This window comes from Hibiscus syriacus, unplaced genomic scaffold, assembly GCF_006381635.1.
Source record: "Hibiscus syriacus cultivar Baekdansim isolate YM2019G1 unplaced genomic scaffold, ASM638163v2 tig00002237_pilon, whole genome shotgun sequence".
NCBI lineage: Eukaryota > Viridiplantae > Streptophyta > Magnoliopsida > Malvales > Malvaceae > Hibiscus > Hibiscus syriacus.
In genome coordinates, this window is record NW_024061918.1 from 3,136,361 (window position 1) to 3,150,520 (window position 14,160).

Sequence of the window (14,160 nt, forward strand, 5' to 3'; positions counted from 1 at the left end):
ACATTCTCAGTAATCATATTTCTTGATAATCTTTTATTCTCACTGATAATCTTATATTCCGTGAACCAAATGTACGAAAAACCTAGCCAAACTAAATCCTTAGTACTCGTTCTTACGTGGCCAATCTTAATTGGCCGTTTGACTTTGTATGAGCACGATTCCACAACATTTTTTTATCCGTGTAACACATGGACCCACTTCTTCAACTAATGGGTCCTTTTTGGAGATAATAAAAAAGTCGGGCAGCGCAACTCACTGAGTCGAATAACTCGGGGTGAACTCGTTTCCCCTTTAACTCTTTCTTTTTAGGGCTTTGTTTATATACTTTTGGAGTTTGAGCTTTCTTCTGAAGTCCCCGAGGATTTAATCCGTCGTTTTACTCGCAGTTTCTCTTGTTTTCTCTTCTATGTTTGAAGCCTTATCGGCTCTCCTCGGCTAGATCTCTGGTTCGGTAGTTTTTTTTTCCGCCTTTAATTTTCTTGTCTCGCTGTTGTTAAAAATTAAATTATCCGTGTTTCAATTTAAATGATGTCGAAGGCAATTCGTTTTTATTTAGTAGAATCGATGGTTCTTCTTTGTTTTAGGTTTATTTTATTTAGGAGTTGCGTTTCGCATTTACTTCCGTTTTCTCAATATTTTCCGGGACTCTGCTTTTTTTGCTATATATATTGTCACGCAACCGCATGTGCATGCCTTAAGGATTTGTTTGCTTTTAAGCAATTTGTTAGATTTCTTGGTTCAACGTGAATTTTCGTGGGAAGAACTCTAATAGTTTGAAATTACCTGGAATATTTGCTTTATTTGGTTTTATCTTTTTATTCTTGTGCTGTTTTGTGTTCAATTTCAATTTGCTATAATTGAAGGATATCTGTTTCTCTATAGTTTTTTTTAATTTGTTTATGATTTAATAAATTCTAAATACCTTAAGCTATTGATGAAATTTTTGCATATTAAAAATAAAATTGGATTTCACGAGGTTAATTGGACTGTGTTATTGTTGAAGTTTCTGAAAACGAATGGAGGGGGGGAACTTTCAAAAAGTAAGATCTTGAGAGATTAACCATGTCTTCTTTCTACTTTGCAGCAGTGCTGATCTCGCTGTGGAGAAAGCATTGTGTGCCTTTTACTCAAATGTGTTTTTTGTACAGATTTTGAATGGATTTTAAAGGAGAGGGATTGTTATATGCTCTCAAGCATTTAAGTTTAGAAAGTGACAAAAAGCCCTTTGATGGTTCTCTACCATCTTTAGAGCCCCTCTCATTCCCTTCTGCTGCTTTCCCTCTTTCTATTAAACATGTCTTTTTTGTGAAAGCCTAGTTCTTAGGACTATCTGTATATTGTCTGTTCTTTAATCCTTAGTTCCTGGTTGAAGAATTTCCTTTGCCTCTAGTAAGCATCATTGGTCCCCAAACTCAACATACTCCAAAGGAAATGTGTAGCTACTAACAGGGAGTAATATGTCTTGTCTAAGAGATACTTTTACCATACTATGATCTTTTTTCCCTCATCGTTCAAATTTTCTTTCTTAACATTTAAAAAAAAGATGTTGACGATAATTTCTCTGAATTTTCGTTACTTTATTCTGTTGCATCTAAATAGCCTTTGTTAATGTGCAGTGTATATCCCTTATCTGTATCATCATTATGCTTGACTAATAAACATAAACTGAGGACTAAGAATGTTTTCCTGAAATGGAAAGATGATCTGGTTCATAGAGAGAATTCTTGCTTGTATTTAGCTTAAAAGAGGGTATATTAACTTTGTTATTTAAAATATTCTATTCTTGTAATCTACTATGTGAAAAAGGCTCCTGTTTCTAAGTAAGTAGTGTCATTAAAATTTCACATGTTTAATTGAGATTATTCTTAGAAATATTATTTATTGGTAATCATCTACAATCATGTGTGATTAACAGTGCCATTTAGGTTAGATGATTGAAAGTTGTGCATTCATGAAAATCTACATAAAGTAATTTGGAATCTCTTCTTTTTATTATGACTACTACTTTTCTCTTTAGGATGTAGTTACGCTTGAAAGTTTATGGAAGAATACAATCACCAAAGCTAGTGTTTGTCAATGTATTCAAAAAGTTCTGGTCAAGGAGATGGGCCAATTTCTGGGCCTGTGCGCACAAGTGATAGGCTCAGGAGAAGGCCAAAAGTGTATGGGCGTACATATTTGTATTACAGTCCAACCATCATTCGGACTAGGAAAAGCAAGACAAAGTCAAGGACAGTAGCTTCTCGCATTGCTAGAATGTTGAGCTCAGGGGATCGATCAGTTCGGACTTCAAAAAACAAGGTAACTTACGGATCCTTATCGACTGGATATACCATGATGACAGTCTTTTATGCAGTTTGAGGGAGAATTTTCAGTTCATGCATTTGAATCTTCTATGTAATTATAGTTTCTCTCCCTCTCTCTAAAATATATTGCAATTATTAAGGTGCTTATCTGTTTGTGGCTTTTGCTACTTTCTTTTGCTTCTTGAAAAGCTGCTACAAGACAATGTAAAAATTAATAATCTTAATCTTAATTTTAATACGGATAACTTATTAAAATGTGTTAGAGCAGCCTTGTAGTAGTAGTCCTATTAGTAGTAGGTATAATAGTAGTCTCATTTGTTTGGAGTCTTTTATGATAAGAAAGATAAGTCTTGTGAGTCTTTGTAATCTAGATAGAAGTTTATCTTTAAAGTCCTATTAGAAGTCAGCTACTCGGTCTATTTAAACTCTTGTAATCTCCTACTTCAGAAATCAGATTTTTTTCTTGTGTTAACTCCGTTATTCTTTCCTTCTCTGTCAATTTATTCGCTTAGATTTCAACAAAACTTGACACAGAGATAACACAATTTGTCTATGTGACTGTAGGATGTTTCATTTTGTTATCTAAAGAAATAAAAATATTATTTATTTTTCTTGTAAATAATGTTTGATTATTCGAACATGCTTTTTACTTTAGGAAGCAAAAACAATAGCCAAAAGGAGTTTCTGGTGGTTTTCTACTGCCATGATTAAAGCTGAGAGACTTTAGTGGATGCTTTTGTTTATTACTAAAAAATGGTTCATTTGTTTCTTAATAACAGATATGCAAAAGACCATCAACAATCACTTGTTTGAAGTGCATAGGATTACAACTTGTATTAATTTAGAGACTGTTTAAAATCGGAAGGACTTATCTTGACTGTTTAAAATCGGAAGGACTTATCTCTTCTTTGTGCCATGTATATAACCTACTTCTATTGTTAGCTCAACCTTTGACTGCTTTCGAGGTGGATACATCACTTGAACCTAGGATGGTCCATGCATTGTTAAAGTGAACTAGAAAACTATTTACTTTGTGCTAGAGCTTTTCCTAACCTAGCATAGAGCTTGTTTATGTTGTTAATATGAATTCATGCTTCATTCTTTCTGACACGTATTGGTGGATCTTGATATTAAGTTTTTGGGCCCAACTATATATGCGGTGCATTTAGTTCGCTAAAATGGAATAGGGAGTGAATGTATTAAAACAAGTTATATGCATATTTGTTTAGTTTAGTATGCATCATATGTTTGTTTAGTTTATTAAAACAATACTTTTAATTAAGATATCTTGTTATATTTTACCAATATAAAAACATACAAGCGAGTAATATACTAGTAAAGATAAGAACTTATGAAACTATAACTTTTATCGGTTCATAAATCAAAGGATAAAAACATTTGTATTCTTTCTTTTGATATTATTTGCAAGATACTCCGATATTTAGAGCTTGTTGCACATTTTTTAACAACTATTTAGCAAATACTCATTGTATAATAGGAACAAAAGAACCACTTGCAATATTATAACTATAAAACCCAATTAGTTTGTTAGTTTATGAATAATGATTGATAGTAAAATAAAAAGATAATAACAATGTATTTTTGTCTTTATCTTATTATAATTTATAAATGGATTAATACCAAAATAAGTGCCCAAACTATATCTAAATTCTCGAATAGGTGTCTAAACTATTTGTTGACCCATCCAGGTGCCTAACGTTACAAACGTTACCCATTTAGGTGCTTGGCCTGTCAGCGGCGTTAATCTCTCCGTTAAGTGACACATGTCACAATCTGATGGTTTTGATTTTTTTTTAAAACATTATTATATTTATAAAAACTCTAATTTCTCTTAAATTATAAAAAATCCCCCAAATCCTAACCTTAACCCGCCACCGTCCCCTTTCCGTCCACTGCCATCGCCGTCGATGTAGTCCCTGACTACCTCTTAGGCATACGCCGTCGTAGTTCCCTTCGAGATCGCATGGGGTTGCGATTTTCATCCTAGGGTTTGCGGGGTATAAAACTTCGATTCGCCGTCAATCTATCACGATTTTATGGGGGTTTTGGCTGTCGGGGGAGATGAGGTTGAGTGGAGCTTCGCCGACGGCAAAGGGCGATGGTCAATGTGGGTTTATGGGTTGAAATGAAGGTTTTTAAAGTTTTTGGGCTCGTTTCAAAATGTTTATGTTTTTCTTTAAAAATATATATAATTTTTTTAATTTTAAATAAAATTTATAAAATCACTAGATTGTGACATGTCACTTAACGGGAAAATTAAGCCCTAGATTCTGACACGCGTCACTTAACAGGAAAATTAAAATCGTAGACGGCCCGGACACCTAAATATGTAACGTTAGGCACCTGAATGGGTCAAAAAATAGTTTAGGCACCTATTCGAGAATTTAGGTATAGTTTGGGCACTTATTTTGTTATTAAGCCTATATAAATTGAAGTTATAGACATATATACAATTTATTTTTAGGGTACCTATTTAATTTAATATATAGAAACATATAAATATATTAACTAATGAACATTTTAAAAAATCTTGCGGGACTTGATGAAAATTTTTTAAAACTTTGGGGCAATGGAACTTCTCATTTTGGGAGTGGAGGGTGGGGGAAGGCCTGCCTTGGTCCCCATTTTGCTATGCCATTGGTGGTACTTGGGGTATCATATTACTTTCAAGTTCATTGTCCTTTTGCTTTTTAGATCAACTTATAGATTCCTTTTTCTCCGTTATCTCAGGCGTTTCTATTGGAGGGTGTGTTTCATGTTGGTTTTCTTGAATATTTTGCATCTTTGCACACATTTCATATTACCACCTCTTCTCTTGAAGCTTAATTGGATCAAATGATTCATTTGTCAGTGATGTCATGTATTCTGAATCTGATTATTTCTTAATCCTCTTTTTGCAGTCAGGCACACCCAATCTTCGGCGTTCATCCAGAAAGAGGAGAGTTTCTGTGAATCTTAATGGTTTTACTGATAGTTCTGGTTCTGGGGATGAAGACATGATGGTACCTTCCAAGCATGCAAAATTTTTGTAATTCAATTACCTTTCTCGGATTTGATGCATCATCAATATTATCACGTCATAGAAAGTGTATTCTATTTCAACTTGCAATTTTTTTTTCAGAGACCTTCATATCGACCTTTGAGAAACCGTGTTGATAACAGTGTTAGTCAAGATGAGTCTCCTTCTCCCAAACACAAAAAGATCATGGAGACTAAAGAAACTCCTCGTCGTGAAGGATTGCGCCCTCGTCGTTCAAAAGGAGTTGCAATTAAGCGAATGAATTTGGATTCTGGTGCTGAGCAAGACATTTCAGAGGAGAAAGCTGGTGAAGATGAAACTGAAAATGGGAATGATTTAGATGACGGCCAAAATGAGAGTGAGGGTGATGGAGAGGCTGAGGGTGAGGGTGAAGATGAAGGAGAGGATGATGGTGATGATGAAGACGGTGAAGAAGAGCGGGAAGGAAGGAGGCGGTATGATCTTCGAAACCGTACTGAAGTACGCAGACTTTCTATGGATGAGAGCAAGCAAAGAGATAGATCTCCTCGGAGGGTTTTGCATCAAGGAATGGGGACTAAGGTCAGTAGGGATGTTAGAAGGGGTGGCTCACGAGTTCATAAGCGTCATCGTCTAACAAGAACAGAGGATTCTGATGATTCTCTTCTTGTGGATGAGTTGGATCAGGGCCCTGCTATTCCTTGGGGCCGAGGTGGGAGCAAATCAGGACCACCTTGGTTGTTTGGGGGACTAGACATGCATGGGACAACAACATGGGGATTAAATGTTGCTGCATCTGGTTGGGGTCATCAAAGTGATGTTTTTGCCACGTTGACTTCTGGAATTCAGACTGCTGGACCAAGCTCTAAAGGAGGGGCAGATATTCAACCCTTACAGGTTGATGAAAGTGTAAGCTTTGATGAAATAGGTGGGCTTTCTGAATATATTGATGCTCTAAAGGAAATGGTTTTTTTCCCCTTGTTGTATCCAGATTTCTTTGCAAGTTATCACATCACCCCACCTAGGGGTGTCCTGTTGTGTGGTCCTCCTGGCACTGGTAAGACATTGATTGCCAGAGCATTAGCATGTGCTGCTTCAAAGGCAGGTCAAAAAGTCAGTTTTTACATGCGAAAGGGTGCTGATGTACTTAGCAAGTGGGTTGGTGAGGCTGAAAGACAATTGAAACTTCTTTTTGAAGAGGCACAAAGGAATCAACCTTCTATCATTTTCTTTGATGAGATAGATGGGCTTGCTCCTGTAAGGTCTAGTAAACAAGAGCAGATTCACAATTCTATAGTGTCTACTTTGCTTGCCCTCATGGATGGTCTGGATTCCCGTGGGCAAGTTGTTTTGATTGGAGCAACCAATAGGGTTGATGCTATTGATGGTGCCTTAAGACGCCCTGGACGATTTGATCGTGAATTCAATTTTCCTTTGCCTGGTTGTGAAGCACGTGCTGAAATACTAGATATTCACACTCGGAAGTGGAAGCAACCTCCATCTAAGGAACTTAAAGTGGAACTTGCAGCTAGTTGTGTGGGATATTGTGGTGCAGATTTGAAAGCCCTATGCACTGAAGCTGCCATTCGTGCTTTCCGTGAAAAGTACCCTCAAGTGTACACCAGTGATGACAAATTTCTGATAGATGTCGACTCAGTAAAGGTTGAAAAGTATCACTTTATAGAGGCCATGTCGACGATTACCCCTGCTGCTCACAGAGGTTCCATTGTTCAATCTAGACCGTTGTCTTTGGTGGTTGCACCATGCCTGCAAAGACATCTCCAGAATGTCATGAATTATATATCTGACATATTTCCTCCCCTAACACTGTTATCTGAGTTGACCAAGTTATCTATGCTCTCATATGGATCTGCAATTCCTCTTGTTTATAGGCCTCGGCTTATCCTTTGTGGCGCCGATGGTTTTGGCTTGGTAAATATTTTGCATCCACTTGATTTTGAGTAACTGTAAATGTTAAAGCCAAAAACTAAATATACTTACTGATCTAGTTCTACAGGATCATCTTGGACCCGCAATATTGCATGAGCTAGAGAAATTTCCAGTACATTCTCTTGGTCTTCCATCTCTTCTTTCGGATCCTAGCGCAAAGACTCCAGAGGAAGCAGTGGTGCATATATTTGGTGAAGCAAGAAGAGTAACACCTTCTATACTCTATATACCTCAGTTTAATCTATGGTGGGATAACGTGAGTGCTTCCTTTCATTGACGGACTTTTCATATCTGATTCTAATTAAATTGTATTAAGAAACGAAGTGCACTTATTTATTTATTTTATATAAATTTTCAGATACGTCAGTGCTAGTTTCTTAGCATATTTCTCTACTCTTTTTTATCTTCTGAGTTTAAGGAATTTGGTGTTGCAGGCACATGAACAGCTTAGGGCTGTTCTGCTTACTCTTTTGGAAGAGTTGCCATCGGACTTACCTATATTATTGCTTGGAACATCCACAGTTTCACTTGCCGATTTTGATGGGAATCCATATTCAGTATTTCCTCAGCGTAGTGTGTATGTCAAACTAGCCCTTGAAGTAACCTTTTTATGCATTTCTACATATATATTTTTGTGTTTTGGAAATCATATTCACCATTGGCAATCATCATTCATAACATAGGCTTGTAATCATGATGTTTTGATTTTCAGTAACTAAACCTGTCTTGTCCTTTCTTGCAAGAATGGATCTTGGCATCCCATAGCAAAATGCAGTGACAGCTCTCTTTTATGCTGATATGACGTGGAATGTTGAGATTTTCACTTTTTTCTTTAAAGAATTAAGTAGATGAATAGAATGATAATACTGTATTGCTGAACTGCAGAAAATTTTGTTATCATCATTGTTCGACTCATCATGGGTATTTATTTACTAATTTTTTCAATTAAAACTTAGTTCACCTGTTTTGTATAATTTTTATTGTCAGCTATCAAGTGGGAAAACCATCAACTGCAGACAGAACTTTGTTTTGTGACCGTTTAATTGAAGCTGCTATGTCAATATTGTTGGAGGCTGTGACCAAAAAGCCCCAGGAATCAGTATCTCTTCCTGAACTTCCCAGAGTGCCAAAAGTGACAACTGGACTGAAGGTCTCAGAATTGAAGGCCAAAGTAGAAGCTGAGCAACATGCTCTTCGCCGCTTACGGATGTGCCTTAGAGATGTTTGCAATCGGTAAAGTTACATGGTCCTATTAGAATCTATAACATATTATATCGTACTATATAACTTAGGCCACCAGTTTTTCATCCCTCTACCCCTTTTATCTTCCTTTCTATCACTTTATCTTGGTGATGGAAATTCTGTTTAACTGTGATACATATTTCAATTGATTTGGGTAGAATTTTGGACAAATAGTTTAGGGAACTGGAGCTCAGATTTTACTTTTGAATTAAAATTTCATAAATGGAAAAATTATAATGAAGATCAGAAGAATATCTAAAGGTTTCCAAAGAGTTATGTGTGGCACATTAGGTGTATTCTGTGGAATTGTTCTGTCAGGTGACCTTGAGATAAATTGTGCTTTTAGGAAAAGAAAAGTTGTGAAACTATTCAAAACTTTGAGAACAGAATCAGAGAGAAAAATTGACCTTTAGACATGCAATAAATCTAGTTTCTATATTTAGGCCTTGATCATGAATGGAAAAGGGGTTATTTGGTTTTTGATTTTTTCTACTCATTTCACATTTATCAACCCTTTTAGATTATGGTTGATCCTGTTGCAGGATATTGTATGATAAAAGATTTAGTGCTTTCCATTATCCCGTCACTGATGAGGATGCCCCAAACTACCACTCAGTAATCCAGAACCCTATGGACATTGCTACACTATTGCAGCGGGTTGACTCTGGGCAATATCTTACTTGTTCATCTTTTCTACAAGATGTTGACCTGGTTGTAGCCAATGCAAAGGTTTGGGTTTGTCAAATTTTAGATGCAGTCTATTCCGAGATTCTTTTTTATATTAAACTTAGTTGAACATGTACCTTGCTACTCATGGAGGGTAAACATTTGCACATTTACTAATACATGTAGGAAAGGATAGAGGGCATTCACTTGCTTAGTTTTTTTGAGATGTTAGATATATAACTAGGGCTCAAAATTTTGGAATTTTGGAGTTTATTGTTATATTTTGGGGCTCAAGTTGATTGAATCTTTAAAGGGAAAAAGTGTGGCTGGTTGCAGAGAAAGAAATTCCAAAGAATACTTTCGCGGCTGCAAGGTTGCAGTTTGGAACTGGTTCTGGAAACCCATTCATTAAGTGGGTAATAAATTACCTTTCAAAAAAAAGGGGGGGGGGGTTTAATAAATTTGCTGGTATAAGTTATCTGAAGTAGTTAATAGAAATGGGTAGGATATAGGAATAGAAAAGTAAAAGATCCAAGGTTTGATAGCGGTACCTCACCTGAAAATAGAGGTCCTTCTCTCAAGATGGAAACAGAAACTCAGAAAGGGAGCATTAGATATTCCTTGACATAAAAGCTTCAACAACTCAAAATCTTCTCCTCCATTAGGTTCATAATTTGTTATAGGAGAGTATCTACTAAATATGTAAAACAACCAATTCAGACAACCAAGAAAATAAACTTTAACCCTTGTAAAATGCTATAATAAACAAAAGTCAGTATCTAAGTATCATGTTTAAGCAAAGGATAGAGGAACTAAAAAGTGCACTTCTGACCATTAACGAAATAAATCTAGAAATATAAAGTCCTAATTACCAAGTAAAATATTTACCACATGCCATGTACAGAAGAGTAGGGTCTGAATATTTTACTTCATGTTAATTGTCTTTACTGTCAGTGTATTATTGTAATCAGTTTTTCCATTAATTTAAACATTAGATTTTATTTTCATGTTACTTGAAGAGATCACTTGGAAGTTCGTTTTATTGCTGGATATAAACCATAAATGATTCTTCTGCTGATTTCAGGACTGGAATTTATAACTAATCTTCCAGTGTATAACATGCACTACTGTGTGCTTCATTAATAATTTTTTTCCATTTGAAGGGTGTGTGGAAGTTTACATACTGAAAAAGAATTCATTAATAGGCCACATGTTCGTATTGCTTGTTTGGTTTTTAGCACTCTATTTATTCATCTCTTGTAACCATCACAAATTTGCCAAAAATCTTGATTTTCTGATAGGGTACCAATGCTTCTGTAAGCCAAAGTCTGAAACCATAGCATCCTCTGATTTGTCTTATTTTTTTGGCTTGTTTCTGGTGCCTGATTTGCTTTTACCTTCTTGAATTGCAGGCTTATAATGGAGATGATTATAATGGTGCTAGAATTGTTAGCAGAGCTTATGAACTACGAGATTCAGTTCGTCCACTTATTTGCTTTTGAATTTTATTCTCATTATATGGGGCTTTTTCCCCTTTCATTCTTTGCATAATATTTAATTTTTTTTCAGGTACATGGTATGCTGTCGCAGATGGACCCTTCACTGGTTACTTCTTGTGACAAAATTGCTGCCCAAGGGGGTCCAACACATGTGCCAGATGACATGGGTGTGACTACACTCCCCTCAGTACCTGTAGTGCAGCTAGGAACTGTCACTCGAGCAAGTGCCCGACTTCGCAATGTCCAGCCAGAGGCCAATCTTCAAAGTTACGAGGCTTTGAAAAGGCCAAAGAAGAATGCCGATACTGCCCTTTCAGGTATTTTGATGTCAACTATGTGTATGCATAGATTAGCCGGCTCTCATTTGGTGTCTTGATGAGGGTTTTAGGGTTTTAGGGTTTAGTTTGTTACATATTTAATTACTAAGCATTGGATTTAGTTATCTCAGTTGGTATCCGATACCAGGATAGGCATATGCTTTTACATTTATATTTTTAAAGGGCCTTTCCCTCCTAAAAGTTCCACTCAACCTTAAATCTCATTTAATTAAATTCACCTCTCAGTTAGGATAGGAATGTGCCCATCTACCTGCTCTTAAGCACCTGTCAGGGATATATTATCGTTTTATTTGGTGGTTTTATTCTTTTAGTGGTAATTTTGTTTTCCCATTGATGTGGAGTATTGTGAAAGTAGAAGGTTTTGGTGTTTCCTATTTTAGGTTATCATGGGAAGCAACTATACTCCATATTAATTTCAGAAATCTCATCCCATTCAATACCCTAATTCTATGAAGTGTTGACTATTTTTTTTCTTTGAACAAACTTAAGAAAATGAAATGGTAGTGTGGTTTGTGAAAACTTATATTATATGTACTCTAAATGTTCATATATGGCATATATTCAGACATGGTTATGAGAGAATGATCCTCCGAATATATTGAAAATTTTGGAAAGAAAATGGAGTATACCCATGCTTGACATATCCATATTTAACACATAACTTAGATGAAAACCGTCGTATATCAATCTTGATAAAGAACACTGTAGGAAATGAAGAATTATTTCCGTATTGTAGTTTCTTTGATCATGGTATTGTTTTTGTAGCTTCTGTGACATTTATATCGCAGTTGATTCTTTTTTCTACATTAGAAGTGTTATGATTGGCTATGTCTGGGACTTATCCCGTTAATCTATGCAGCAGAAGACAAATCACGGGTAGCGGATTCAACACTAACGAAGTCATCATCTCAAACCCAGGAAGCAAACGAGATAAACTGCGAGGGGCCTGAGCCTGGTTTCGGAGATGGAAACCAGCAAGAAACTTGTATGGAATCTGATGGTCAAATCGATGGGAGCGGATCCGAGGACATTAGAATATCGAGTGGTGAGATTTCTAAGCAAGTAGAAAGGATAAAGCAACTGATTCTGGAACGAACGGAAAACAAGGGAATTCCAGAGCTTGAAAGGGTGTACAGTCGTGTTATGAAAGACATATTTGAAAGTAGGGAGAAAGGAGTTGGAGATGATGCCAAGACATCAATTTTGAAGTTTTTAATGCAATTTGCGGAGGACGAGGCAAACTTCTGATCTCAAATGGCCTCTTCATCATTTAGGTTGGGTAGGCTGTTGTCAAATCGGAATTTTCTCTTTCTAATTCACGAAGGCCATCTCTTTTTCTGTCTCAATCGTACATACTGCACCACGCAGCTAAATCACAGTGAATAGATTAGTTTTCATCCGTAACAAATACTTATTATAATCGTAAAATATTTTGACCATAACATTGCTATTGCTATCATGCGCCGATATAATGTTGCGTTACTATAACTGAGTGGGATTAGGACGTTTTCCTTGCACCATTTTGCCTATGATGCCTCAAAATTGTTTTGATTATTTATTCATAAAAAAATGTTGTGATAATTTACAATGATTCCAAATATATAACTAGTCGGTTTAACCTTCCATTGCTTTCCAACAGTAGCAATAAACGTCGAGTATATTTTGTTTCTCTTATTCGAATCTGTGAACCCAAGCCTCCTTGTCTCTCTCCTTTGAAAATCTAGATTTTTAAAAGAACATAATTTAATAGTAAGCATATTTAATGTTAATATAATATTTTTTTTATTAAAGTGAGGTGATTCTAAGGTAGGTGTGTACAAATATCCGATATGAACAATTCGATCTGAAATTTATCCGGATAATTCAGATCGGATATCCGGTACAAAATTCGGAAAATCAGATTGGGTATGTATAGGAGAAATCTTAATTTCGGATTAAACGAATATTTCAAAAAATAAATGGGCCTTTAGCCTTAAGCCCAATAGCACTATCTTCTATGATCGTATGGAAAGTCCCATTCAGTCCCCCTAGAAAAGGCCACTGTTGCTTCTATGCTTTGTTCCATCTCCAACATATTCTGTTAGGAGAGTGGGGAGCTATTCTGGCATATGTTGCATGCATAGACAGAGCAACAGAAACTCGCCAACTCCATTGTTATCAAACCAACCATGAAGGCTGCATATAATTCCAAGTAAATAAAAAAAAAATAAAGGGAATTAATCGATTATATTTGTCTTCTTTTGTATGCACAGAGTTTTCATTATGAAAAACTTAAGTTGTCTCTATAAATGCATTAGAATATTGAAGCAACACTTAAAACTTGACTTATTGCTTCTTAAAAAAAAACTGATGCTTAATTATACAAGTAAAAGCACTTTAAAACTGTTCTATGCAATGCATAGATTAAATAAGCTCAAAATTTTCTGGAAACTTGTACAAAAAAACCATCATAAGGATGGAACAATACTATCCAGCAACATTAAGAATAGTTTCAATACTGCAGATTCACAAATGCCTCCTCTATCCGCTGATAGTTGAACACTAAACGGATTAATTCTAGGATAAATAAATGATATATTCAGATCAGATATTTGATCCGAAAATTCAAATATATGATTATTTCGAATCGAATTTGGATCACTCACCCTTTTAATCAATGAAATCGTTTGGTTTACGCATATTAATATAATAATTTCATGTTAACTATAAAAATTAAAGATTCATTTGCTATTACGTTTTTAAAAAACTTTTTTACTACCCTACTAAATAATCAGGGAGAAGCCAAGGAATTTTTATGGACCGAAAGTCCATGATAAAATTTTAAAAAGTTAAATAATTATTTTAAATTATACTTTTTATAAAATTTAAATGAATCGAATTAAATTTTATCATTTAATGGGTCAAAGATTCAAAGATATTGAATAACGAATATATAATAGATTTGTAAAGATAATAGGATAGTTAATGGAATGTTCAAAAATCAAATTGATATAGATTAAGCCGGTTTCGAGTTCTATTATGTATGTAGAAAATCCTCGCTGGGAGATTCGCCCACCAAAGTCAGGTGTACGATCCGAATTAATTAAGGCAAAGCCATGAGATCCGGGAGGACAAAGAAAAAAAATCAAATTGATAGATTC

The 14,160-nt window shown here is 35.4% G+C and overlaps 1 protein-coding gene across 5 annotated transcripts; it reads left to right on the plus strand.

The window, feature by feature from the left end:
• The first annotated feature begins 341 nt into the window (after nt 1–341).
• On the plus strand, nt 342–12,366 carry LOC120142113 (ATPase family AAA domain-containing protein At1g05910-like). 5 transcript variants are annotated; one of them, XM_039156873.1, is made up of 11 exons: nt 342–446; nt 2,018–2,301; nt 5,228–5,329; nt 5,449–7,257; nt 7,343–7,531; nt 7,710–7,852; nt 8,263–8,508; nt 9,060–9,246; nt 10,596–10,661; nt 10,753–10,999; nt 11,880–12,366. In XM_039156873.1, exons 2-11 carry the CDS (start codon nt 2,077–2,079, stop codon nt 12,266–12,268), a joined length of 3,603 nt encoding a protein of 1,200 aa, XP_039012804.1. In that variant the 5' UTR covers nt 342–446; nt 2,018–2,076; the 3' UTR covers nt 12,269–12,366. The 5 variants fall into 5 exon arrangements, with proteins under 5 accessions (XP_039012804.1, XP_039012801.1, XP_039012795.1 ...); XM_039156870.1 differs by having other exon boundaries at nt 344–451; XM_039156864.1 differs by lacking the exon at nt 342–446 and having other exon boundaries at nt 1,912–2,301.
• Nucleotides 12,367–14,160: the final 1,794 nt, after the last annotated feature.